This window comes from Lycium barbarum, chromosome 7 (assembly GCF_019175385.1).
Source record: "Lycium barbarum isolate Lr01 chromosome 7, ASM1917538v2, whole genome shotgun sequence".
Classification (NCBI taxonomy): Eukaryota; Viridiplantae; Streptophyta; class Magnoliopsida; order Solanales; family Solanaceae; genus Lycium; species Lycium barbarum.
This window is the reverse complement of record NC_083343.1, coordinates 1873952-1900459: the sequence shown is the minus strand read 5'-3', so window position 1 is coordinate 1900459 and position 26508 is coordinate 1873952. Positions and strand designations below refer to the sequence as shown.

The 26508-nt window shown below is 38.2% G+C and overlaps 1 protein-coding gene across 1 annotated transcript; it reads left to right on the top strand.

The window, feature by feature from the left end:
- Positions 1 to 1355: 1355 nt before the first annotated feature.
- LOC132602866 (defensin-like protein) lies at positions 1356 to 2455 on the top strand. Its single transcript, XM_060315655.1, has 2 exons — positions 1356 to 1514; positions 2002 to 2455. Exons 1-2 carry the CDS (start codon positions 1451 to 1453, stop codon positions 2253 to 2255), a joined length of 318 nt encoding a protein of 105 aa, XP_060171638.1. The 5' UTR covers positions 1356 to 1450; the 3' UTR covers positions 2256 to 2455.
- Positions 2456 to 26508: the final 24053 nt, after the last annotated feature.

Here is a 26508-nt window from a genome sequence, read left to right as displayed (position 1 = left end):
CTAGAAAATGGGCTATGGAGATTAGCGGATATGATATTGAATACAAACCCCGAACTACAATTAAATTCCAAATATTGGCAGATTTCGTGGCCGATTTTGCACCGTCCATGATCCCCGAGGTCGACAAGGAGATGCTTCTTGCCTCGGGGACTAGCACGGGAGTCTGGATCCTTTACACGGATGGTGCGTCTAATGTAAAAGGGTCCGGGTTAGGGATCGTTCTCAAACCTCCCTCAGGTGACATAATAAGACAATCTATTAGATCGACTGATTTGACTAACAACAAAGCAGAGTATGAGGCTATGATTGTAGATTTAGAACTAGCTAAAAGTTTGGGAGTCGAGATCATAGAGGCCAAGTGCGATTCTCTCTTGGTGGTCAACCGAATGAACGAAACCTTCGAAATCAAAGATGATAGAATGCAGAGATATCAAGAAAAATTGCAGGTTGTCCTTCGCCGGTTCAAGGAGTGGATGTTGGAACACGTACCCTGGGATCAAAATAATGAATTAGATGCCCTGACAAATCAGGGATCCTCGGTCGAATCAGAAGGGTTCGCCTCCGAAGCTATGGTACAGTTGTCAAAATCAGTCATAGAGACCGGCCACGCCGAGATAAACTCGACCAGCCTCACTTGGGATTGGAGGAACAAATACATAGATTATCTCCAAACATGAAAGCTAACATCCGATGCCAAGGAATCAAGGTCCAACTTAATGAGAAGCTGTTATAGCCGTAAAATGTTATGACATGGGTTTGAGCTGTTACATTATATTTCCTTAATGAGAAGCTGTTATAGCCGCAAAATGTTATGACATGTTTAACAAATTTTAAAACTTTTATGACAACGCGTATATCATGACATACTTCAGATCACAATTCAAAAAAAAAAAATTAATTAGTAAACTGTATGCCAAATCAAATTATGCTAAACAAAGTAACAATTACTATGGCTCATTGACTTCATTCTCACAATAGAGTAGGTGGGCTTAATAAGAGTACGTCTATTGCCAACTTTTTACTATTATGAAAGGTTATAATGACATGGAAAATAATTGTTTATTCTAATCATATATTTCCAGTTCGAGTCCTGGAAAAGCAATTGCATTTAATAGGAAATATTTTACATACCATAGTAGGATTTCCATAGGCAAATTCGAATTAATTAGTCGAACTTCCCATTGTGGGATTTCAAAAATGTAATGACGGATAAATTGACCAAAAAACTTGAAGCCCATGAGGAACATGTTTTTTGGGTTATTGATATATTGCCCACTAAACTTATCTACTATTTTTTTTCGCTTCGACAGATGAGTTAAAGCTTAGTTACTATTCTTTCACTGCCTATAAATAGATCTATTGTGTTAGTGTTCATTCACAACTCTGAATTGCAATCTTTCTTATTATTAAAATTAATATTTCTTCTCTTTTTCACTCATCCAAAGAGACAATGGCTCGCTCCGTTTGCTTCATGGCATTTCTGGTCTTGGCAATGATGCTCTTTGTTGCCTATGGTTTGTCTCCATCTATTCCTCTAAATTAAATCCTCATACAAATAATAAAAAAATTAATGCGTAATATTACTCTATTTCAATGGTTTGTTATGTTTGGCTTTGAGGAATTAATGATGAAGAAACTTGTATGTATTCCTCCAAAGAGTGTACAAGTAATTTTTCTTTAAGGATAGTAAATGAATTCACAGTTTAAAAGTTCACTATAGATGATTGACGGTTTTCAAAATCGTGAAATATTTTTTTATTGTAATTCCTCTAAATGGTATACAAGCAATCACTACATAAAAAGTTGGATTTAGCTAAGAAGCTTGTCGCTAGTCTGTCACTAAATAGCTCTTAGTTTATTTTTAGCTAAATAGGATTAATAATGCATTTTGTTGTTTAACTACATAATTTATCTATGTCTAATTCCTATTTTTAGTGGTGAATATTTCTTTCGATTTTTTTCTTCTTCTAACATTTGTAAGTACTTGTGAATGATTTGTAGAGGTGCAAGCTCAGAACATTTGCAAAGCAAAAAGCAAGACTTTCGAAGGATTATGCATTACCGACTCGCCATGCAGAAAAGCTTGCATCAAGGAGAAGTTTACGGATGGACATTGTAGCAAACTCCAAAGAAGGTGCCTATGCACTATGCCATGTGTATTTGATAATATTTCAAATGAAGCTGAGATGACTATGCCTGAGGAAGCAAAAACTTTGACTGAAGCTTTGCTTGAAGAAGACATCATGATGGAGTAATTAAGACAGATTAAGTATTAAATGTCACACAAAATAATAAAGTGTTGCCTTTCTTAAAGGGTAGCTTATAATGTTGTGTTCTTGGCCTCTAGTAGCCGTTAGCACACTGAATAAGTTGTGACACGTTGATCCTCTTTTAATCTTGTACAAGGTTCATGTATGTTTTAATGAAAAATTATCGTGTACTGTCTTTCATTGTATTTCAATCACACACGTTTAAGCACCTTCTATCACAACATGTCTTCTAAACGAACTATGGTTGGCATTCATGCCTTAACTTGATCGAGCGAACATTCTGCTCTATTTGAACCGTTTTAGCTCTGTCATTCTTATGCGACTATACATAAAATATATTTCAAATACAAATATGTGTTCCATACTTATCATCTGAACGAATGTTTAGCTCTAATATAACTTTAAAATAACTTCTGGAATACTGAAAAATAATAATATGTGCTATACAATACCATAATCTAATTGACCACAAAATAATGCAGAGCTCACCAATTGTTTCTGGAGTGAGGGAGAACCTAACTTGTGGTTTGTTAGTTCCTATTATATATCCGCCTACATGGACATAGGCCAATGTAGGTTCCATAAAGAGAACACTTGTACACTAACTATTGGTACTGTTTTCTCACTAAAGCTGGAGCGGTGCTTAAAAAACATGATGTACGTAGAAGTAATCTGAGATTTCTCTAAAGCAACAAGCATGCGCAAATAATATTACTTTTGCGCAAAAGTATTTTCTCGAACATAATATTTAAAAAAGTTTTCTTTCTTTCTTTCTTTCTTTCTTTCTTTCTTTCATGGAGTGTATTATTTGACTGGCACATTCTGTAATACTCACAATTTGATCAGCATGGGATTGATTCTAACCCGATCTACTGGACTCATCCTCGAGGTACCACTCGGTACAAGATTTTAGCATGTTCGTGTTTTACATCTCACTAGGACAAGTGTCTGAACCGACGACACACTAAAATCTCCTACTCTAACACGAATACCGTTGGGGTAAATCACGATCTGACTATGGCTACAAACCCTTTTATGATCTCTTGGATCAAACTCTTTTCTAAAATGTTTCTTAATCCCTTGAGTTGATTTTTTTTAAAATGTGACACAGTTCACAAACCATTATAGTATTCAAATCTTAATAGTGTAAAACAGAACATGCTTCTCATGAGTTCTTGAACATACTTCTAGTTATCATGATTTAAAACATAATAAATCATGTAAATAAATTCTGAAATTTGGAGTAAAACACTCATATTATGATATTTCAGCTTCTAAACAAATTTATAAACTTTCATGGATAATGAACGCTATCGCGATTCAATTGCCATAAACATCAACAATTCTAAACCTTTTATGTCACGCCCTGAACCATGGCCTGGGTGTAACACGACATTCGATGCCTGACTGCATGTGACTGAGCGAATCACATGGCTTGCTGACTCAACATGGGCATGAATTGTTGCAAAATAACCGATGAGCATGCATAAGTTAAGTGAAGTGTGGGACCATAAATCATAAGTCAGAAAATATCATAATATCATATTGCAGAATAGTCTGAATAAACATAATAATAATGAGCCAAAATGGCTAGACGACTCCGAATATCCGACATAACATAACTGACTAGTCTATGAAACCTCTATCATGAACCTGGACTGTAGAACATACTTACTGGGACAAGGCCTCTAGCATACCTTAACTGCATAACTGACATAAATATAAATAATGACTAAACTTAGAAGAAGATGGGGCTCACCAAAAGCTGATACGTGGATGATCCTACTGAGCAGATGCGTCGTCCTGTAAATCCGTACCTGCATTGTGAAATGAAGGGCCCCGGGCAATAAAAGGGGACGTCAGCACATTGAATGTACTGGTGTGTAAAGCAACTGAATGAAAAAAACATGACACATGAAATAACATGATGAGAGCTGAAACTGAAACTGAAATCTGGTCATGAACATGAATACACACACACATATATATAAGTGAGAGGGGGGTTATGTTTTTTCGATGTTTTAAAATTTCAAAGAATTCAGTATAAAATATAATGTGGTTTTTATCAAATGTTTAAACAATCCTACTCGGTAATTTCTCACCCCTAGCTTTCCTCTTATCATGTAGTTATATTTCTAAGTTTCTGTTTATCTCCCATTTTTTACGTTTTTTTTTCTTTTTTTTTTAATAATCTAGACTTTGTCCAGTCATGAATCTTGTTACACTGTTCATCTCTTTTCTCTTAACCTTTGTTCTTAATAACTTTAACTACACCCCGGCCATGACCAACATCGTCCTCTATCATTTTTGGACATTAAAATGGCCTCTTTATCACCTAGGAATTTACAGGTTAATCCATCGGGTTTATTAAGAAGTTAAGAGAATAACCATTTACTAAGAGTAACAGATTCATAATAACAAGTGATTACTTAAAACATAATATTTATATAAACATGGAAAATAATACAGAAACATAGTTAATAAAACTTGCATGACTCGAAAATAGAGGGAGATTTCCCATTCGGGGAACCCCAAAAACTACTTCACACTACGAGAAAATTACTGAAAACTTAATACTATTTTACAATAGAAGTTTATATTACAGGGATTTTGGACTGGAAAAGGGATTGAGGCATTTGATGATAGAGAAGGGGAATATGGATTTTATCTTGAGAGGTTTTGTTGATGATGTTTTTGGTGATGTCTTTGCTCCTTCACAAATTCCCTTATTTATAGGCGTCTAGCGGACTTCAACTCCGGATTTCAAAATATGAAAGAATCTTTTGAGTTCAGTCGGGTGCTCTTTGAGCCCCATCGTCACGTGAAATTTTTTAAAAAGAAGCTTTATATTCTTGCCCGTTTGCTGATCTGTTCATTTACTGTTGCTGCTTTATTAAAGCTACTTTTAATAAAGCCTCTTTTTCTGAAAATGTCTTCTATCCTTTGCTTTATTCAACGAATCTTTCCGTCTTTTGTCTTTGGCTATCATGATTACCTTCTCCACTATTTTTTTTATGTGTCTAAATTATGTAGTGCAACAAAATCAAAGCTGTAACGACCCATTTGGTCGTCTAGCAATTTTCCTAAAACATCCTTCCCGTGGCCCTATTTTGGTGTTTATAGCTTGCAGTGATGGGTGACTCGGCCATTTAATTGACGGGTAAAATTTTGTATATATACTTACTTAATGTGTGTGAATAGTTTATTCATAGGAATATTATTTGCACCCATATAAGGTATAAGTTGGTAAATATATTATTTGATGGAGTGGGTAAATTTTAAAGTAGACATAGTGGTTAAGGGAATAAATGAATTAAGGAAGCTACTGTGATAAATAATCAGATTAGGCCCATACAAGTTCTCCTTAGTGGCCCATCCGTGGAAGACCTACTACATAGAGTCTAAATTCATTAACCGCATAGAAAAGAAAGAAGCGTAGGAGCAGTTTAAAAATAAAAGACTACGCACAGACTCTGCACAACAAGGGAAAACATAACCAATTGCAGGTAAATTATTCAACCAATTTCACGTGACCATAGAATTAAATTGTTGTACTAGTAGTCTGTACTAGTAGTAGTTAAAAAAAAAGTAATCATTAGGTTGATGAGCAGGCTACATGTTTGGCTGAAAATTGAGAAAATAGTTGTGGAATGTTGCAATTATTATGGGTAGTACGTGTATGCAGTGTACTATTGTGGAAAGATACTATTTTAATATTATTTAAGGGATTGAATTCATGTAGTAAGTATATGCGGTGTACTATTGTGGAGAAATATTATTTTAATATTATTTAGGGGAGTGAATTGATGTAGTTCGTATATGCAGTGTACCATTATGGAGAAATATTATTTTAATACTATTTAGGGGATTGAATTCATTATCTACCTTGGGTTCTACAGGTTTCAAAATTTTACCGAGGGTGTAAAAATTTTGGATAAATAATGGACAGTAATTATGAGGTAGTAATGACTAATGATTGTGGTTTCATGTATAATGGCTTAAGGGTCGATAAATAATGTTCTTAAAAATTGTCTCTGGTTTAGCGAACACTCCTCTCAAAATTGCTTATGGTTTCGTCTTCGGTCATAGTTATTAGGTTAGCAAATTCCATTTTTTTTTTATATATTTTGGATATAAGTAATTGAATATTCGGGTATTGGATTCTATGTACACCTTTAAACTCGTGGTATTTGCGTCATGGAAAGTGAGATGTTAATCCTATATTATGATTTTGGGGTAATTGAATTCATTATCTACCTTGGGTTCTACAGGTTTCAAAATTTTACCGAGGGAGTAAAAATTTTGGATAAATAATGGACAGTAATTATGAGGTAGTAATGACTAATGATTGTGGTTTCATGTATAATGGCTTAAGGGTCGATAAATAATGTTCTTAAAAATTGTCTCTGGTTTAGCGAACACTCCTCTCAAAATTGCTTATGGTTTCATCTTCGGTCATAGTTATTAGGTTAGCAAATTCCATTTTTTTTTATATATTTTGGATATAAGTAATTGAATATTCGGGTATTGGATTCTATGTACACCTTTAAACTCGTGGTATTTGCGTCATGGAAAGTGAGATGTTAATCCTATATTAAGATTTTGGTATGATGTGGTTTTTATCAAATGTTTAAACAATCCTACTCGGTACTTTCTCACCCCTACCTTTCCTCTTATCATGTAATTATATTTCTAAGTTTCTGTTTATCTCCCATTGTTTACGTTTTTTTTTTCTTTTTTTTTAATAATCTAGACTTTGTCCAGTCATGAATCTTGTTACACTGTTCATCTCTTTCTCTTAACCTTTGTTCTTAATAACTTTAACTACACCCCGGCCATGACCAACATCGTCCTCTATCATTTTTGGACATTAAAACGGCCTCTTTATCACCTAGGAATTTACAGGTTAATCCATCGGGTTTATTAAGAAGTTAAGAGAATAACCATTTACTAAGAGTAACAGATTCATAATAACAAGTGATTACTTAAAACATAATATTTATATAAACATGGAAAATAATACAGAAACATAGTTAATAAAACTTGCATGACTCGAAAATAGAGGGAGATTTCCCTTTCGGGGAACCCCAAAAACTACTTCACACTACGAGAAAATTACTGAAAACTTAATACTATTTTACAATAGAAGTTTATATTACAGGGATTTTGGACTGGAAAAGGGATTGAGGCATTTGATGAAACATAAGGGGAATATGGATTTTATCTTGGGAGGTTTTGTTGATGATGTTCTTGGTGATGTCTTTGCTCCTTCACAAATGCCCTTATTTATAGGCGTCTAGCGGACTTCAACTCCGGATTTCAAAATATGAAAGAATCTTTTGAGTTCAGCCGGGTGCTCTTTGAGCCCCATCGTCACGTGAATTTTTAAAAAAAGAAGCTTTATATTCTTGCCCGTTTGCTGATCTGTTCATTTACTGTTGCTGCTTTATTAAAGCTACTTTTAATAAAGCCTCTTTTTCTGAAAATGTCTTCTATCCTTTGCTTTGTTCAACGAATCTTTCCGTTTTTTGTCTTTGGCTATCATGATTACCTTCTCCACTATTTTTTTATGTGTCTAAATTATGTAGTGCAACAAAATCAAAGCTGTAACGACCCATTTGGTCGTCTAGCAATTTTAGACCTAATATTCCTAAAACATCCTTCCCGTGGCCCTATTTTGGTGTTTATAGCTTGCAGTGATGGGTGACTCGGTCATTTAATTGACGGGTAAAATTTTGTATATATACTTACTTAATGTGTGTGAATAGTTTATTCATAGGAATATTATTTGCACCCATATAAGGTATAAGTTGGTAAATATATTATTTGATGGAGTGGGTAAATTTTAAAGTAGACATAGTGGTTACGGGAATAAATGAATTAAGGAAGCTACTGTGATAAATAATCAGATTAGGCCCATACAACTTCTCCTTAGTGGCCCATCTGTGGAAGACCTACTACATAGAGTCTAAATTCATTAACCGCATAGAAAAGAAAGAAGCGTAGGAGCAGTTTAAAAATAAAAGACTGCGCACAGACTCTGTACAACAAGGGAAAACATAACCAATTGCAGGTAAATTATTCAACCAAATTCACGTGATCATAGAATTAAATTGTTGTATTAGTAGTCTGTACTAGTAGTAGTTAAAAAAAAAAGTAATCATTAGGTTGATGAGCAGGCTACATGTTTGGCTGAAAATTGAGAAAATAGTTGTGGAATGTTGCAATTATTATGGGTAGTACGTGTATGCAGTGTACTATTGTGGAAAGATACTATTTTAATATTATTTAAGGGATTGAATTCATGTAGTAAGTATATGCGGTGTACTATTGTGGAGAAATATTATTTTAATATTATTTAGGGGAGTGAATTGATGTAGTTCGTATATGCAGTGTACCATTGTGGAGAAATATTATTTTAATACTATTTAGGGGATTGAATTCATTATCTACCTTGGGTTCTACAGGTTTCAAAATTTTACCGAGGGAGTAAAATTTTGGATAAATAATGGACAGTAATTATGAGGTAGTAATGACTAATGATTGTGGTTTCATATATAATGGCTTAAGGGTCGATAAATAATGTTCTTAAAAATTGTCTCTGGTTTAGCGAACACTCCTCTCAAAATTGCTTATAGTTTCGTCTTCGGTCATAGTTATTAGGTTAGCAAATTCCATTTTTTTAATATATTTTGGATATAAGTAATTGAATATTCGGGTATTGGATTCTATGTACACCTTTAAACTCGTGGTATTTGCGTCGTGGAAAGTGAGATGTTAATCCTATATTAAGATTTTGGGGTAATTGAAGGTTTCAGTCCTAGTCCTAAAAATGTGTACATATATATATATATGAGAATTTATGAATTGTGAGCCTATTTGTGGATGGAATTGTAATTTATTAACATAGATATTTAATCGTTAGATTTTGATCGTTCGGAAGCGTTCTAGAAGGGTAAAGCTCAAGTTTAATTGTTCGTGGCTCTCGTTCGGCTTCGAGGTTGGTTATGGCTTACCTTTTTGGTTAGACTTCGATTAGCGAAACATATGTTTAGTTAGATACTATCGGAGAAAGTATGTACGCTTTCGGGTACGAAGTTAGGATGGACTAGGTTGGTATTGTTGACTGCTTTGTTGGCTTGTAGCCTTATATGGTTGTGTTGTGACTTGATTGGAAGTGATGATAAGGAAGAGAGTACACGAGCCCCGAGGTCCTTACCGTGATCATGAGAATACACGAGGTCCGAGGTACTTACAGGGATCGGGAGAGTAAATGAGGCCCGAGGTCCTTAACGGGATCGTGAGAGTGGTACATGGACTTCGCGGGTCCCCCATGGGTCATGGCTGTTGGGCGACGATCTACACCGTCATAGCATGTGTGTACGGGCATTGCATTGTATTGTATTGCCTTGCGTTGCGTATTCATTCTTCATATCATCCTTTTATGCCTAGGATTTCTGTACATGTCCTTCTATAGTTGTACTGATATATTGGATTGTGATGTTTACTTGTACCGGATTGCGAGCATGTTTATTTTTCAGTTTCTTCTTGTGTATATATTAGCTAATTGTTGTCGGCCTATGATATCTACCAGTACTTGTGTTTGTACTGACCCTACCTTGCTGCATTCTTTCTGAGTGCAGAGTATGAGATCGATACCACTTCTGCACCTCGACATTGATCCCGAGGCTATCTGCGGAGTTTGATAGGGTGAGCTTATTGGACGAGTCCGCCACCCCTGGGACTCCTTCTTTACTACTTGTCTTACTTTGATCCTTAGACAGTAGTCCTAGTTTTGAGACTCATGTATTATTCAGACACGTTGATCAGTGGCTCTTGTACTATTTCTGACCATTTTCCTTGGGTGGTATTTAGAATTCGGAATTCCGCACTTGGTATTTATAATATATGTTAGACTCTTCATTAATTTCGCTTTATTTAGTAATTATTGTCGTATAACTGATTAAGGGAAGGGTTCTCCTACCGAGTTGGGATATGGTAGGTGCCCGCACGACTTAGCGAAAATTGGGTCATGACAAGTTGGTATCAGAGCTTAGGTTACCCGGTCTATAAGTACAAGAGCATGCCTAGTAGAGTCTTGTGGATGGGTACGATGAGCTCCGTACTTATCTGTGAGAGGCTATAAGGCATTTAGGAAACCTCAATTTTCTTGATTCTTTTATGCTACTTTATTCTGATTGGTATCTGGAACACTTGAATTATCTGATTCCTCTCTATTTTGTCTCAGATGGTGATGAATACACGAGCTGGTCATGCGAGGGATGTTGAGCCCGAGACCGTTGTTGTGGGCGGCACTCGAGGTAGAGGTCGAGGACGAGCTAGGGGTCGTGGCCGTACCAGAGGTCGCGGTACTGCACCAGCCAGGGACAGGGCTCCTGCAGCTGGACAGAAAGGGGCACCCTCGCTATCTCCTGAGCGTGAGCCCGAGATTGAGGAGCAGGCTGGGGGAGGTTTGGGGGCAGCCCAGACTCACCCCGAGTATATGTTAGACCCAGCGGTTCAGGATACGTTGGCCCGTATTCTTCTTCATTTGGAGGGTCAGCGGATTGCTGGGGGTGCTGCTACTGGAGGTTCTCACACTCAGGCGGGTCTGCACACTCCGGAGCAGGGACAGACTCTTGGGATGCAACCTGCTGCTGCTATGGCCCCGCGAATGGATAGATTTCGTGTCCCCGAGGGCATTCCGAGGCTAGTTGCTTTACAGACATTGACTCATCGTGATCAGGAGCTTATTTGAAGGTTCCTGAAGATGGAGCCACCCAAGTTTCACAGCGCCCGGAGTGAGGATGCATGCGAGTTTATTGTAGATATGCATGAACGTCTATACCAGATGGGTATTGTGGAGACCCATGGAGTTGATTCGCCTCCTCTCACTGGGGCTCAGTTCCATCAGATTTTCTTGACAAGTATGTACCTCGCCCCTTGATAGAGCAGCGTATGGAGGCGTTTACTCACCTTCAGCATAGGGGGATGTCTGTAGCCGAGTATAAGGCTAGGTTTCTATTTTTGGCAAGGTATGCTACCCATATGATTCTAACGGATGAGGAGAGGGTCCGTAGATTTGTGAATGTTCACTGTATTCAACATGCGACTCCTGAGGCTTTTTGGCAGAAGGTTGTTGTTCATGCCATTAGTATTGAGGTTGCCCAGGTCCGAGCTCAGGGAGGATCGAGTGAGAAGAAGGCCCGTTATCAGGGGCAGTATAGTGGCTCTTTTAGTTATCGCGGTGGGGGTTAGTCTTCGAGGTCCTATCATTCGGTCCCAATCGTCCGGTGCAGTCAGCTTTGCAGACTTCTTCTAGTGGTCATCCCAGACAGGGTGGATATGGGGCTGGCCAGTCTCAGGGAGGTTCATTTTCTAGGTCAGCTGCCCATGAGAGCCCGTTCTTGATCTTTAACCTCCATTCATCACTCTTTCGAGCCTAGGGTTTGCTGGGGTTGTGGCGATTCGGGGCACATTTCTAGATTTTTCCCTCATGCTAGACAGAGTGGGGCTCAACAGGGTTCCAGGTTTCAGGCTCCGAGGACTCCGGCGTCTACTGGTCCCCGGGGTGGTTCTTCAGGGAGGGGCGGGGCTCAGTCAGGTCGCGGTGGTTTTCAGTCATCGAGATGAGGACACCAGTCTGGGAGAGGTGGTACTCATGGATCCAGAGGTGGGGTACAGTCTGTTCAGAGCGGGCGGGGTGGCGCGCAGTGTTATGCTTTTCTGGGTAGACCAGAAGCAGAGGCTTCAGATTTTGTGATCTCAGGTACTATTTCTGTTCGTCGTCGGCCGGCTTCGGTTTTATTTGATCCAGGGTCTACTTATTCATATGTGTCTACTTATCACTCTGTGGGTTGGGATTTGACTTGTGACCATCTTTACCTACTTATATATGTGTATACTCCGGTTGGGGATTCCGTGTTGGTTGATAGAGTCTATCGAAATTGTCTAGTTACTTTCATGGGGTATGACACGTGGGTAGATTTGATGATCCTGGACATGTTAGACTTTGACATTATATCGGGCATGACTTAGTTATCTCCATATCACGCCATCTTGGACTGTCATGCCAAGACTGTTACTTTGGCCATGCCCGGGATTCCTAGATTAGAGTTGAGGGGTACTCCTAACCCTGCCCCGAGAAAGATTATTTCCTACCTTCATGCAAAGAAGTTGTGGATAAGGGTTGCTTATCTTACTTAGCGCATGTTCGTGATACTAGTGCAGATTCCCCGTCTCTTGAGTTGGTGCCAGTGGTTTGTGAATTTGCAGAGGTGATTTCTGCCAATTTACCAGGTATGCCACTCGATCATGATATCGATTTTTGTATAGATTTGGAGCCGGGCACTCGTCCTATCTCTATTGCACCTTATAGGATGGCGTCGACTGAGTTGAGAGAATTGAAGGAGCAACTTCAAGATCTTCTGAACAAGGGATTCATTTGACCGAGTGTCTCCCCTTGGGGTGCTCCTATGTTATTTGTGAAGAAGAAAGATGGTACTATGAGGATGTGTATTGACTATCGACAGCTGAACAAGGTGACTATTAGCAACAAGTTGTAACGCCTCGTAAACTTGAACTAGGTGTGAATGTGTAAAAATCTTGTATTAAGATGATATTATATCTATATGAATCCATTCTTGATGAATTCGGGTGGAGGATGGTCGTTTTGAAGTCAAACCAACTAGTGAAGTTCTTAAGGGCTCTTAAATTTGCCTAAGTTTTGGTAGGTCTATCTTCTGGGCGATTTTCATGAAAATGTGTTGCGAATTTGGAAACACTTCCTTGATGCAAGTTGTATATCTTTGAAATAGCTTTCCAACGGTAGGTCGCCCAGTCCAAACAAAGCTGCGTACAAATATTTATACCCGTTTTACTGAAGCCTGTCTTCGCTGGAAATGTTGCATGTGTTACGGTGAGACGTTACGGACCGTAACATGTGTTACGGGCCGTAACATGTGTTACGGGCCGTAACATGAACCGTAACGTCTCAAAAATTTCCAGAAACTCTCTGGAAATTTCCACTAAGGGACGGTCCAAAGGACGGTCCGTAACACGAAGGACGGTCTGTAACACGAAGGACGGTCCGTCCTTCAGAGGCGTCCTTTGGCCCGTTTTCACCAGAAAAATATAAATAAGACCCTTGTTTTGTTTATTCCTCCACTTCCTAACCAACCCTAAGGACGAAAATCATTCCCCCAAGTCTTCAAATCAAAGGTAAGGACATTCTTAACATTACTAAATCATTCTAACATCAAACCCATGATTCTTAACATGATTTTTGTGACCAAAACCTAGGGTTTGCAACATAATTCTTCCCAGTGTGATTCAAGCTAGGGTTTGGGTGTTCTTCATTAGAAAAGTGATTTGTTAAACCTTGTTTAACAAATTAAGGTATGTCTCTTTTGAACATACTATTTCTATCGGTTTTTACGAACTCTTTGGTTGTGATTTGTATGTCTCTTTTGAACATACTGTTTCTATCAGTTTTTACGAACTCTTTGGTTGTGAATTGTACGTCTCCCTTTTAAAAACCTTATTTTGGAAACCCTTTTGACTATGAAGGTAATTTGTATGTCTCTTTTGAAAATTCTTTTTGACTATGAAGGTGATTTGTACGTCTCTCTTTTATAAACCATATTACGGATATATGTCTTTTTCTCGAAAGTTCTTTATTGAAAAAAAAGGGTGAACATTTCATACAAAACCCTAATGATAAAAAGGGAAAACTCTCTTGAAAGATCGATTCTTTATAAAAGCATGTTTTGAACGATATGATGAATTAGTTTTACGCTCTTGAAATCTAGTATAGGTTTGATTAATGGTTAATGTGTGTGAGGGGACAAACCCACATTAAACCTAGATTGTAACAAACCCTACATATGTATGTGATATTATGAATGTTTTCCTCTATAGGAGATGCTTAATAATGATGGTTAAGGGTTGGTAATGATATTCTCATTGATGAATTAGGATGTGGAATCTTTCGTAAAGAAGTTATACGTTTTCAAAACATTCTTTGAAATGATTTATCTTTACGATATGGCATAATGAACCTTAATGGTACATGGTGATGTGATTACCTTGGGATGAATTGTAATTCGGCTTTTATACTATGAATTCTGTGGATGTGATTTTGCCTAGCCATTCGGGAGGATGAGTGGTCATCGGGGTTTTCATATTCCGCTGTGCTTACGCCTAGCCATTCGGGAGGATGAGTGGTCACCGGGAATTTCATATTCCGGCGTGCTTACTCCTAGCCATTTGGGAGGATGAGGGGTCACCGAGGTTTTCATATTCCGGTGTGCTTACGCCTAGCCATTCGGGAGGATGAGTGGTCACCGAGGACTTCATATTTCGGTGTATATATGCCTAGCTACTCAGGAGGAAGGGTAGTCACTATGGATCCTAGTGTGGTAATTGCCTACCTATTCGGGAGGAGGAGTGGCCACTACCGGGTTCGCTACCCGGGGTGTGATTCAAGCCTAGCTATTCGGGGGGAAGGATAGCCACCGCTGGGTTCGCTACCTGAGGTGTGATGTATGCCTAGCTATTCAGGAGGAAGGATAGCCACCGAGAATTATATAATCCGGTGTGGTGCGCTATGCGCGATATGATTGATTCTTGGGCCTGTATTGGCATGTGTGATATTCTCATTCTCTCATGGAACTGTTGTTGACAATCATGATCAATTTGAAAGGCATATTTGAAGTTGTAACTTGACAAAAGGCTTTGTAATCGATTTTAATAATTCTTATTGAGATACACATGCTGAATACCTGTTTTTATATCGATTAATGGCTTTGTAAACTGTTTAACAAATGATATTAAGAATGACAAAGTGGAATGACTGTTTTTTAATACTATCATTTCAGAACTGATTTCTTTATGTATTATTATATTTTATTTTTATAATACTTGTTGTCCCCGAGGCACTCACTGAGTACGAAAGTACTCAGGCATACCATTGTTGTTTTTGATGGTATGTTAGGTAACGGAGAAGAGCAGGTTCGTGATACTCTCGATGCTTAGGAGAGCTTGCTGCTGCTGTTGATTTGGTGAGCCCCTATCCTTGTTCGTGGGACACTTCCTATTTCATTTACTATTCTAGATTTCTGGGCTGCGTCCCGAAGTTAGATGATTGTTGTGTCTCTTAGAAGCTCCATAGATAGTGGTCAGAATTGTGGGTAGATTGTCAAAGTCTCGTAGGACTTACTGGGTGGTTGCCACGTTTATGACTATTACTTATATTAGACTTCCGCTGATCTTATTTCATAATTATGATCCTGATATATGCATTTATTTATAACTTTGTTTAATTTAATAAGGAAATATTATTAAAAAGAAACTTGATGTTACATTTATTTTATAAACTGCTGGAGGTGAATTATGAACCTGGCGGGTTCAAGTGTTATTATTGCATTGTTTAGGTTCTTCTGATGTTGTTCATGACGTCGGATGCCGGTCACGTCTAGGGTAGGTTTTGGGGCGTGACACAAGTACCCTATTCCTCGCATTGATGATCTATTTGACCAGCTTCAGAGTGCTTCTGTATTTTCAAAGATTGACTTGAGATCGGGCTACCATCAGTTGAAGATTCGGGCAAAAGATATTCCCAAGACGGCCTTTAGGACTCGCTTTGGTCACTACGAGTTCCTGGCGATGTCTTTCGGGCTTATGAATGCCCCCGCAACTTTTATGACTTTGATGAATGGAATTTTTAAGCCATACTTGGATTCCTTCGTTATTGTGTTCATTGATGACATATTCCTTCGTTATTGTGTTCATTGATGACATTCTGGTGTACTCAAAGAGCCGGGAGAAGCATGGGCAGCACTTGAGGATTGTCCTTGGTTTGTTGAAAGAGAAGGAGCTTTATGCAAAATTTTCTAAATGTGAATTTTGGATGGAGTCGGTGGCATTCTTGGGCCATGTTGTGACGAAAGAGGGGATCATGGTTGATCCCAAAAAGATTGAGGCAGTTAGAGATTGGCCGAGGCCCATGGCCGTGATCGAGATTCGTAGCTTTGTGGGGTTGGCCAGTTATTATCACCGGTTTGTGAAGGGGTTTGCTGCTATTGCGTCACCTATGAAAAATTTGAATCAGAAGGAGGTTCCCTTCCAGTGGTCTGATGGTTATGAGGAGAGCTTTCAAAAGCTCAAGGCTTTGTTGACTGCAGCTCCGATTTTGGCACTGCCCCTGGAGGGCAAGGGCTACTCTATTTATTGTGATGCATTCCGTATTGTTTTGGGCGCTGTGTTGATGCAGGAGGGCAAGGTAATCGCCTATGCCTCGAGACAGTTGAAGGTTCATGAGAGAAACTACCCTACGCATGATTTAGAGTTGTTGGCAGTGGTTTTTGCCTTGAAGATCTGGAGGCATTATTTATATGGGGTCCGTTATGAGGTGTTCACTGATCATCGTAGTTTGCAGCATGTGTTTACTCAGAGAGATCTAAATTCCAAGCAGCGTAGATGGATGGAGCTCCTGAAAGATTATGATATTACCATACTTTACCATCCGGGTAAGGCGAATGTGGTGGCAGATGCCTTGAGTCGCAAGGAGGAGAGTATGGGTAGCTTGGTGAGATTTGCGGTGTCTGAGCGTTCCTTAGCCATGGAGGTTCAGACTCTGGCTAACCGTCTTGTCCGATTGGATTTTTCACATTCGGGTCGGGTATTTGCCTGTCTTGAGGCGAGGTCATCTCTCTTGGAGGAAATTAAGACGAGACAGTTTGAGGACCCTCAATTATGTAAGATTCGTGACAAGGTGTTGCGAGGTAAGGCCAAGGAGGCTGTGCTTGATAGTGAGGGGGGTTTTGAGGATGAAGGGATGGCTATGCGTTCCTCGGGTCGGTGATTTCATTCATGTGATACTAGAGGAGGCTCATAGCTCCCGCTATTCTATTCATCTAGGTGCTACCAAGATGTATCGTGATTTGAGGCAATACTATTGGTGGGGTCAAATGAAGCGTGATGTTGCAGACTTTGTGGTTCGATGTGAAAATTGTCAACAGGTTAAGTATGAGCACCAGAGACCTGGTGACGTGCTTCAGAGGATGCCCATTCCTGAGTGGAAGTGGGAGAGAATAGCCATAGACTTTGTTGTGGGTCTTCCGAAGACCTTAGGAAAGTTTGACTCTATATGGGTCATTGTGGATAGGTTGATCAAGTCCGCACATTTCATCCCGGTTCAGGTTACTTATAATGCGGAGAGGTTGGCCAAGATCTACATTCGTGAGATAATGCGGTTGCACGGGGTTCCTATTTCTATTATCTCCGATCGAGGCACTCAATTTACTTCCCATTCCTGGCAGACCTTGCAGGCAGAATTGGGTACTCAGTTGGATCATAGTACTGCATTTCATCCCCAGACTGACGGACAGTCCGAAAGGACTATCCAGGTGCTTGAGGACATGTTGAGGGATTGCGTTATCAATTTCGGTGGTCATTGGGACCAATATTTGCCTTTGGTTGAGTCCGTACAACAATAGTTACCATTCTAGTATCAACATGGCACCGTTTGAGGCCTTGTATGGGAGGAGGTGTCGTTCTCCTATCGGGTGGTTTGATGCTTTTGAGGTTCGACCATGGGGTACAGATCTATTGAGAGAATCATTGGATAAAGTGAAGCTTATTTAGGAAAAGCTTCGGGCAGCCCAAAGTAGACAAAGGATGTATGCGGATCGGAAGGTCTGAGATATGGCGTTTATGGTGGGGGAGCAAATCTTGTTGAAGGTTTCACCCATGAAGGGTGTCATGAGATTTGGGAAGAGGGGTAATTTGAGTCCCAGGTATATCGGCCCACTTGAGATCCTTCGTCGTATTGGCGAGGTTGCATATGAGTTGGCCTTGCCACCAGGCCTGTCGGGGGTCCATCCAGTTTTTATGTTTCTATGTTGAAGAAGTACCATTCAGACGAGTCTTATATCATTCATTGGCATTCGGTGTTGCTAGATGAGAATCTGTCATACGAGGAAGAGCCTATAGCAATATTAGATAGGCAGATTAGAAAGTTGCAGACCAAAGAAATAGCATCCGTGAAAGTTCAATGGAAGGATCGTCTGGTGGAGGAAGCTACTTGGGAGACCGAGGCAGATATGCAGAGTAGATACCCTCAGTTATTTGGCGGTTCAAGTATTACCTCTCACCAAGTTTCGTTTGTTCGCTCGAGGACGAGCGATTGCTTGATTGGTATCTGATGTAACGACCCATTTGGTCGTCTAGCAATTTTAGACCTAATATTCCTAATACATCCTTCCCGTGGCCCTATTTTGGTGTTTATAGCTTGCGGTGATGGGTGACTCGGTCATTTAATTGACGGGTAAAATTTTGTATATATACTTACTTAATGTGTGTGAATAGTTTATTCATAGGAATATTATTTGCACCCATACAAGATATAAGTTGGTAAATATATTATTTAATGGAGTGGGTAAATTTCAAAGTAGACAAAGTGGTTAAGGGAATAAATGAATTAAGGAAGCTACTGTGATAAATAATCAGATTAGGCGCACACAACTTATCCTTAGTGGTCCATCCGTGGAAGACCTACTACATAGAGTCTAAATTCATTAACTGCATAGAAAAGAAAGAAACCTAGGAGCAGTTGAAAAATAAAAGACTGCGCACAAACTCTGCACAACAAGGGAAAACATAACCAATTGCAAGTAAATTATTCAACCCAATTCACGTGACCATGGAATTAAACTGCTGTACTAGTAGTAGTTTAAAAAAAAAGTAATCATTAGGTTGATGAGTAGGCTACACGTTTAGCTGAAAATTGAGAAAATAGTAGTGGAATGTTGCAATTATTATGGGTAGTACGTGTATGCAGTGTACTATTGTGGAAAGATACTGTTTTAATATTATTTAAGGGATTGAATTCATGTAGTAAGTATATGCAGTGTACTATTCTGGAGAAATATTATTTTAATATTATTTAGGGGAGTGAATGTTATACCCCGTATTTTTATACGTCAAATTATTCATAAGTTAATCGACATAAGTTAAGGACGGGATTATTTTGGGATATGTAATAGGAACTTTTAATTCTCAATTTTAATTAGTGCACGAGTGTTTATAAGTTTCAACTAGTATGAAAATATTAATGGAGATTAAGGATTTATTTAACTATGATTAAGTTATCAAGTAGCACATATTGATTAATTAAAGTTAACCAAGTAAATTAGTGGGACATGTGTCAATGTTATGGGCTACATATATATAGCCATAAGATGACTCATAATACACCATTCATTCACAAAATTCATCCATCAAAATAGAGTTAGTGAGAGAAGCTCTCAAACTTAAAGAGAGAGAGAGAGAGAGTCACGGCTGCACTGTTCACGTGCCACTGTTCACACAGAAACTATTCACGGCGGCGCACTGTTCACGGCCGCCACTGTTCACGGCCAACCTTGTTAAAAAAAAAAATTGATTAAATCTCCAAGGTGATTTAAATGTCCCAAAGGAAGCGGCAAGTTAGGATTTAAATTGAAGAAAGAAGAGGCGGTGCAATTGGTGCAAGCGAGTGTAGAATTTGCTCCGATTAAATTAATGTAAGATCTTCTCACTTTATGGTATAGTTGGATTAATGGTGTGGTAATGGAAAGATTAAAATTGTATGAAGTGGAATTGGAAGAATGAAAATTGCATGATTAAGTGTTGGTGTTGAAATGGAAAGAATTGAAGTTGTTTAAGTTAGAAATTGGTTTGATTGTGGTTGTTGTTATTATTGTTGTGATTTATGTGTTAAAAGTAAAAGGTTATGTATGTTGATGTTGAATTATAAATTGAGCCGTGTAAGGGGGGTGTTTTGAGTAAGAATGATGAATTGATCTTAGTAGCATTATGGAGGAATTAAATGGTTAAATTTAAAGTTGTGTTGTTATATGGACATGTTGTTATCCTTGCTGAATTGAAAGGATTGAGGGTATGATTATGTTCATATGATTATTGTTGTTGTTATCATGGATTATGTGATGAGAATGAAGGAATTTAATGGTTAGAGTGGGAGTTAAATTTGTTGTGGGTTGTTGTAGGGATTAGAATGATAATAATGTGGTTTACTTGCATATGGATAGATGATGTAGTTGTGGTGTAGCTGCTGTAGTATTTCATTAAATTTGCTGAAAAGGTTGCATAAAATAAGGTATAAGAAGTGTATATGGGCTGCTTGGTGTATTGTAAGTGTTCGCTAGAATTTCGGGCATCGTTATGTTATAGTTGGGGGATGTTTTGACATGTTGTTGTTCTTGTTGAATTAAAAGAATTGAAGCTATGGTTGTGTTCATATGTTGTTGTTGGTATTTCTGTGTCAACAGGAGAGCAATTGGAAATTCGGGACAGGTGAATATATAGAGGAAGTGCTGCCCGAATTTCGTTAAGTCTCTAGGTTAAAAGAGTGACGAGGCAAAAGGGATTCACAAATAAGCGCTAAAGGTATGTAAAGCTGTTCTTTCCTTCTTTTTGACATGATCTATGACAAGTGCGAAGCGTAACGATATCCATAATGAATTCATTCCTAGATGTAGGATATCCTGAGTTCTTTGACCTCTTAAGCCCGAAGGGGCATTCTCAAGTTGTGCGAATTCATAATGTTGACTAATTCCCGAAGGGGACATTCATAAGGTCTTTCTCTTACCTATGCATTTTATATTTAAATTTGTGAGTCTCGAAGGAGACAAATGAAAAGGGTTTGATTGCATACATGACGTCCATAATAGTTTTTTTTTCTAAATGATTTCATGACGCGACTGAGCGTGCTATATAACGTATGGCCTCGGCTTAAGTCTGAGTGTGCTATGGCCTCAGCTGATCACTGAGTGTGCGATGGCCTCAGCTTATGTCTGAGCGTGCTGTATAACATATGGCCTCAGTTTACGTTATGGCAATTGAGTTGTGCATGTGGTTTCACTAACAATTTCGAGGAAAACTAGTTTTATACTAAAGGAAACATAAAGTCAGATTTTCAAAACCACTCCGAACGGGGTGTGAGATTTTACTATTTAAACTTTCAAAAACCACTCCGAAGGGGGTGCGAGATACTATTTCATTTCATTTACGACTTATGTTTACTTTCCATATTATTATTATTATTATTATGCCCGAAGGGGCCAGGGTAGCATTATGTCGGAACCGGCATTCCCGAAGGGGCCATCATCATTATTATTATGCCGGAAGCGGCATGCCCGAAGGGGCCATCATTATTATTATGCTGAAAGAGGCCGTCCGAAGGGACTTTTGTGATACTACACTCACATTGTTTAATTTAGAATTTGTGGAAGGTACTACATGGCACGGATTATAATGCTGTTCCAGGTTACTCCCGGGTTGCTTTTAAACTGGTTTACTATTACGCCTTTCCTTGTTTATGATTCAATGATGCTTTACATATTTAGTACATATTCCGTACTGACCCCCTTTCTTCGGGGGCTGCGTTTCATGCTACGCAGGTACACCCAGATGAGTAGAAGACTTTGCTAGATGGTGTTCCAGCGGGATTGGCGAGCTCCATCTCAGTTCGGAGTATTGCCGAGTCAAGTACTTTTGTTATGGTATTTTGTGTATGTTAGAGACTTTGCAGACAGTGTCCTGTGGATAGGGCGTCGAGAAGTGCGAATTATTTATAGATGTTAAAAGAGTATGTATTTTCAGATGATTTCAGTTGGTAAAAAGTACGTAATTGATTGAAAGTTTTTCATAATCTGTATAAAGGTAATAACCTCTATTTGGGAAAGTTTCATGTTTTTAAAAGTTTTTGAAATGACAGGTTTTGGTAAAGCGAATGTTTAAGGGTTCGCTCGACTCTGAAGAGAGTCGGGTGCCCATCATGCCCTATCAAGATGAGAGTGTGACAGTGAATTCATGTAGTACGTATATGTAGTGTACCATTGTGGAGAAATATTATTTTAATACTATTTAGGGGGTTGAATTCATTATCTACCTTGGGTTCTACTGGTTCAAAATTTTACAGAGGGAGTAAAAATTTTGGATAAATAATGGATAGTAATTATGAGGTAGTAATGACTAATGATTATGGTTTCATGTATAATGGCTTAAGGGTCGATAAATAATGTTCTTAAAAATTGTCTCTGGTTTCGCGAACACTGCTTTCAAAATTGCTTATGGTTTCGTCTTCGGTCAAAGTTATTAGGTTAGTAAGTTCCATTTTTTTTTATATATTTTGGATATAAGTAATTGAATATTCAGGTATTGGATTCTATGTACACCTTTAAACTCGTGGCATTTGCGTGATGGAAAGTGAGATGTTAATCCTATATTAAAGTTTCGAGTCCTAGTCCTAAAAATGTGTGTGTGTGTGTGTGTATATATATATATATATATATATATATATATATATATATATATATATATATATATATATATATATGAGAATTTATGAATTGTGAGCCTATTTGTGGATGGAATTGTAATTATTAACATAGAATATTTAATCGATAGATTTCGATCGTTTGGAAGCGTTCTGGTAGGGTAAAGCTCAAGTTTGATTGTTCGTGGCTCTCGTTCGGCTTCGAGTAGGTTATGGCTTACCTTTTTGGTTAAACTTCGATTAGAGAAACATATGTATAGTTAGATACTGTCGGAGAAAGTATGTACGCTTTCGAGTACGAAGTTAGGATGGACTAGGTTGGTATTATTGACTGATTTTTTGGCTTGCAGTCTTATATGGTTGTGTTGTGACTTGATTGGAAGTGATGATAAGGAAGAGAGTACACAAGGCCTGAGATCCTTACCGGGATCGTGAGAATACACGAGGCCCGAGGTTCTTATCGGGATCGTGAGAGTAAACGAGGCTGGAGGTCCTTACGGGGATCGTGAGAGTGGTATGTTGACACCCAATTTTGTCCCGCCTCTCCTCCGAAATACCTATTTATGCTTCTAACATTTTTGGAAAATTAAAAAATATATATTATATTTTACTATAATTATTAGCCTTTTATCAATGTCGGCGTTTCACTATCCTATTACAATACTGATTATTATTATTATTATTATTATTATTAATAGCATTATATCTCACATTTTATCATTTCAGCGCATTTTTGCCAGCTTACGCAAACGCATCGCATTTATCTTTGCATAATTAAATAATAGTGTTTATTTACTGTGGATTTTCGAAATATTATTGCACGGCTATTACAACGCCATTTTTTATCTGAGCACTAATAATTGCATATTTTATATTAAGTAATATTTTAACACAAGTTATTTAAATAAGTATTTTATTTAAATGTAGTATCCCAATCAACTCATACTATTTTCGGACCAATTCACAAAACCCCAATCCACATTTTAATTCAACCAGCCTATTCTTTTAATTCACTAGCCCAAATCAATTAGCCCATTTTAATTCAGTCCAACACATTTTTTATGCCCAATCCACATTTCAAATACCAGCCCAATGTTCAAAACGGACCGATCCAACCCAAAGTTACCCGACCCGGTCCAAACCCATCCCCTTATATTTTTTTTAAAACAAACCCTAATCTCTTTTCTCATTTTCCCCATCCCTTCCGCCGCGCCCCCTTTCCCCCTTTCCTCTTTCTCTCCCTTCGCCCCCCATCGCCACCCCACTGCTTCTCTCTCCCACGCCTCCACCATGCCCTGTCCCCCCACGCTTCTGCCACCCCCATGCTCACTGTCATTCCACTTCACTCTGTCCCCCCACGCTCATCTCTCTCTTCTAGTAAAAACGAAAACCCTAACAATTGCCCTATAAATAATCGTTTTCGAAGTCATCTAGAGGGGATTTTTTCGGTTCAAGAACCTCCCCCCCGTAAGAATCAAAGTCGTTTAGCCGCTGGAAATTCCCTGAAAATTAAAGATCTTGAAACCCCAAAATTCTCCGAATATAGATATATATATCAAGTTTTCAGTAGTCATAAGAAATTCTAAAAGTCGAACCAAGAACATTAAATCAATTTTCTATTTTTTCTGCTTGCCTCTGGGTCGCTTTTAATCCAAGCATACGCAAGTTCGAATTTCAAAGTGTTCGAGTGGATATCGAAACCTTCGCCTCACTTCGCTGCACCTGGAGAAGGTAATTCCCCTTTTCTATTTGTTTTCGCATCCTTCAGTTGCTATTCTATATGCTGTTTGGTTAGAGTTGATTAGCTCAGTTAAATGGATAAGTCTGTTTGTATGCGGACATTAGTTTGGATTTAATCAATCCCGCATGATGGTTTAGTCGCCAAGTTAGTTCTTTTTATGCCATTGGATATGTTGGGCATAGTAGTTTGATTTTAGTTGGTTCAAAATGTGTGAGCTGTGTTCTTCCTATCTAATTCAAGTTGCTTTAATCATTTTCGCATATGAAAGCTTAATATGTGTGAACCTTTTCATGTTGTCAGCATAAATATTTTCTCTTCTTCTAATACTTTAGTTTCAGTTTGATAATGGAATTTGTCTAGGCATCTCGGCTTGACCCAGTTTTCATGGCCCTATAGACTACTTTAACCTGATCCTCTATGCTCGACCTACCTGCAGCAATTAGCTATATTAAAGTTGAATTGGTTGATTAGTATAGCATGTTAGATCAACTGCCTTAAGTGTCCTTTAGATCAGTATTATATTGAGTAAGCATTCCATGTTGATTAATTTTGGTCGTCATAACAAGGTTGGTCATTCCATAATGAAGATTAGATGTTGATTGGTTTCAAACGATGTTGGCAGAACCTGCATTAGTTTAGTAATATTTTGTTAGTAAGTGCAATATTGTGGTTTGTGATTTTACTATTGATTCAACTATGATCAAGCACATTCCTTTAAGCCCATGGTATTACAAATCTATGTCATTACAAATTGTGTTGTGGTCATAAATATATGTTCATCTTGTTAAGAAGCAGTTGAATGCCCATTTTAAAAACTGCTGGTGGTAGTTTTCAAACCTGGCTGCTGAATGAAGGAATAATTCAAGTTCTGGTCTTTCATTTGTTTAGTGCATATTTTATTGTCAAATCTGTGTCCATGATATGAGTCTAGGTCGATTGGTTTGGTATCCCAAAGTCGCAGAGTGTAGGTAGAAAGATTGTTAAATGCAACTGGTAGCACCTGTGAATCTATCAAATATTCTGGGAAACTTATGACACATGTTTAAGGTCCTATTTTGGTCAAATTTTATGAATACATGTTGTGTGTACCTCCTTTGAAATCTTTGAATTATTTTGCTATCTTAGTTATCACTTGGTTGAAGCAGTTGAATCCAATATGATATAAAGCATGCCCAGTTATGTCATAAAATCTAAGACTTCTTAAACCACCTATTCTATTGACTAATTACAGTAGTTGCCTATGGATGATTCTGACAACCTTGTGATCTTGCATCTGTTTTATTTGTTTTAATTTGGGTATATGTAATGATCTTGAGAAAAGAGGTAACTGCGACAACTATTTTTTAACTAGATAATGCATTCTTCTTTTAATTTGTTGAAAATATACAATTGAGTGTTAAGATGATTCAGCATATATGAACTAGTCCATTGAACTTCCACCTGCCTGCTCCCTTACCAGAAAAGTGTTCCATGAGTCAATCATGTATGATGTATGTCTGCGTTTGCAATAGCCGTAACATTATCATATATTACTTGTTTCAAAATGACTTTGAGGCCTGGTATTCTACCTGTCTGTGTTATGTCTCTGCCTCAGTATTTTGTCTTCCTCTTTATATGTTCATGATAAATAAGAAACTGATTGAATAATGTGAACTGAGAGGCGACGATGTTCTGTTATCACTCTAGTATTATAAGCTACATGCAGAGATGATTTTTTACTATAACTACTGGTGTCTTGCTTTGTTAATATAAAGATATGAACTGAAATGTGTTTGAATGCCATAAATGCCCCTCCTAAATCTAGTAGATGTTTGGTATACCATGAATCATCCCAAAATTTGCAGATCTCGTTACTGCTAGTGCTGGGCAGATGTTGCCTTAGTATGTATAAATACTCTAATGTTGTTTGCCTTAACATACTGGGTAGTTTTCTTGCAATACTCACTGCTATTGTTGTGTTGATGTTGTTTGCCTTAGCATATTGTATAACTTTTCTTGTAATGTCCACTGCCATTGCTGGGCGGATTATGTGCCTCAGTACATTGTAAATGCTTTAACGTTGTTAAGGGCAGTGAGATCGTATACCTATGTATACACGAGGTATACTTCAAATATACATAGAATATACACGATCTGCTGATTTGTTTGAGTTTGTATTC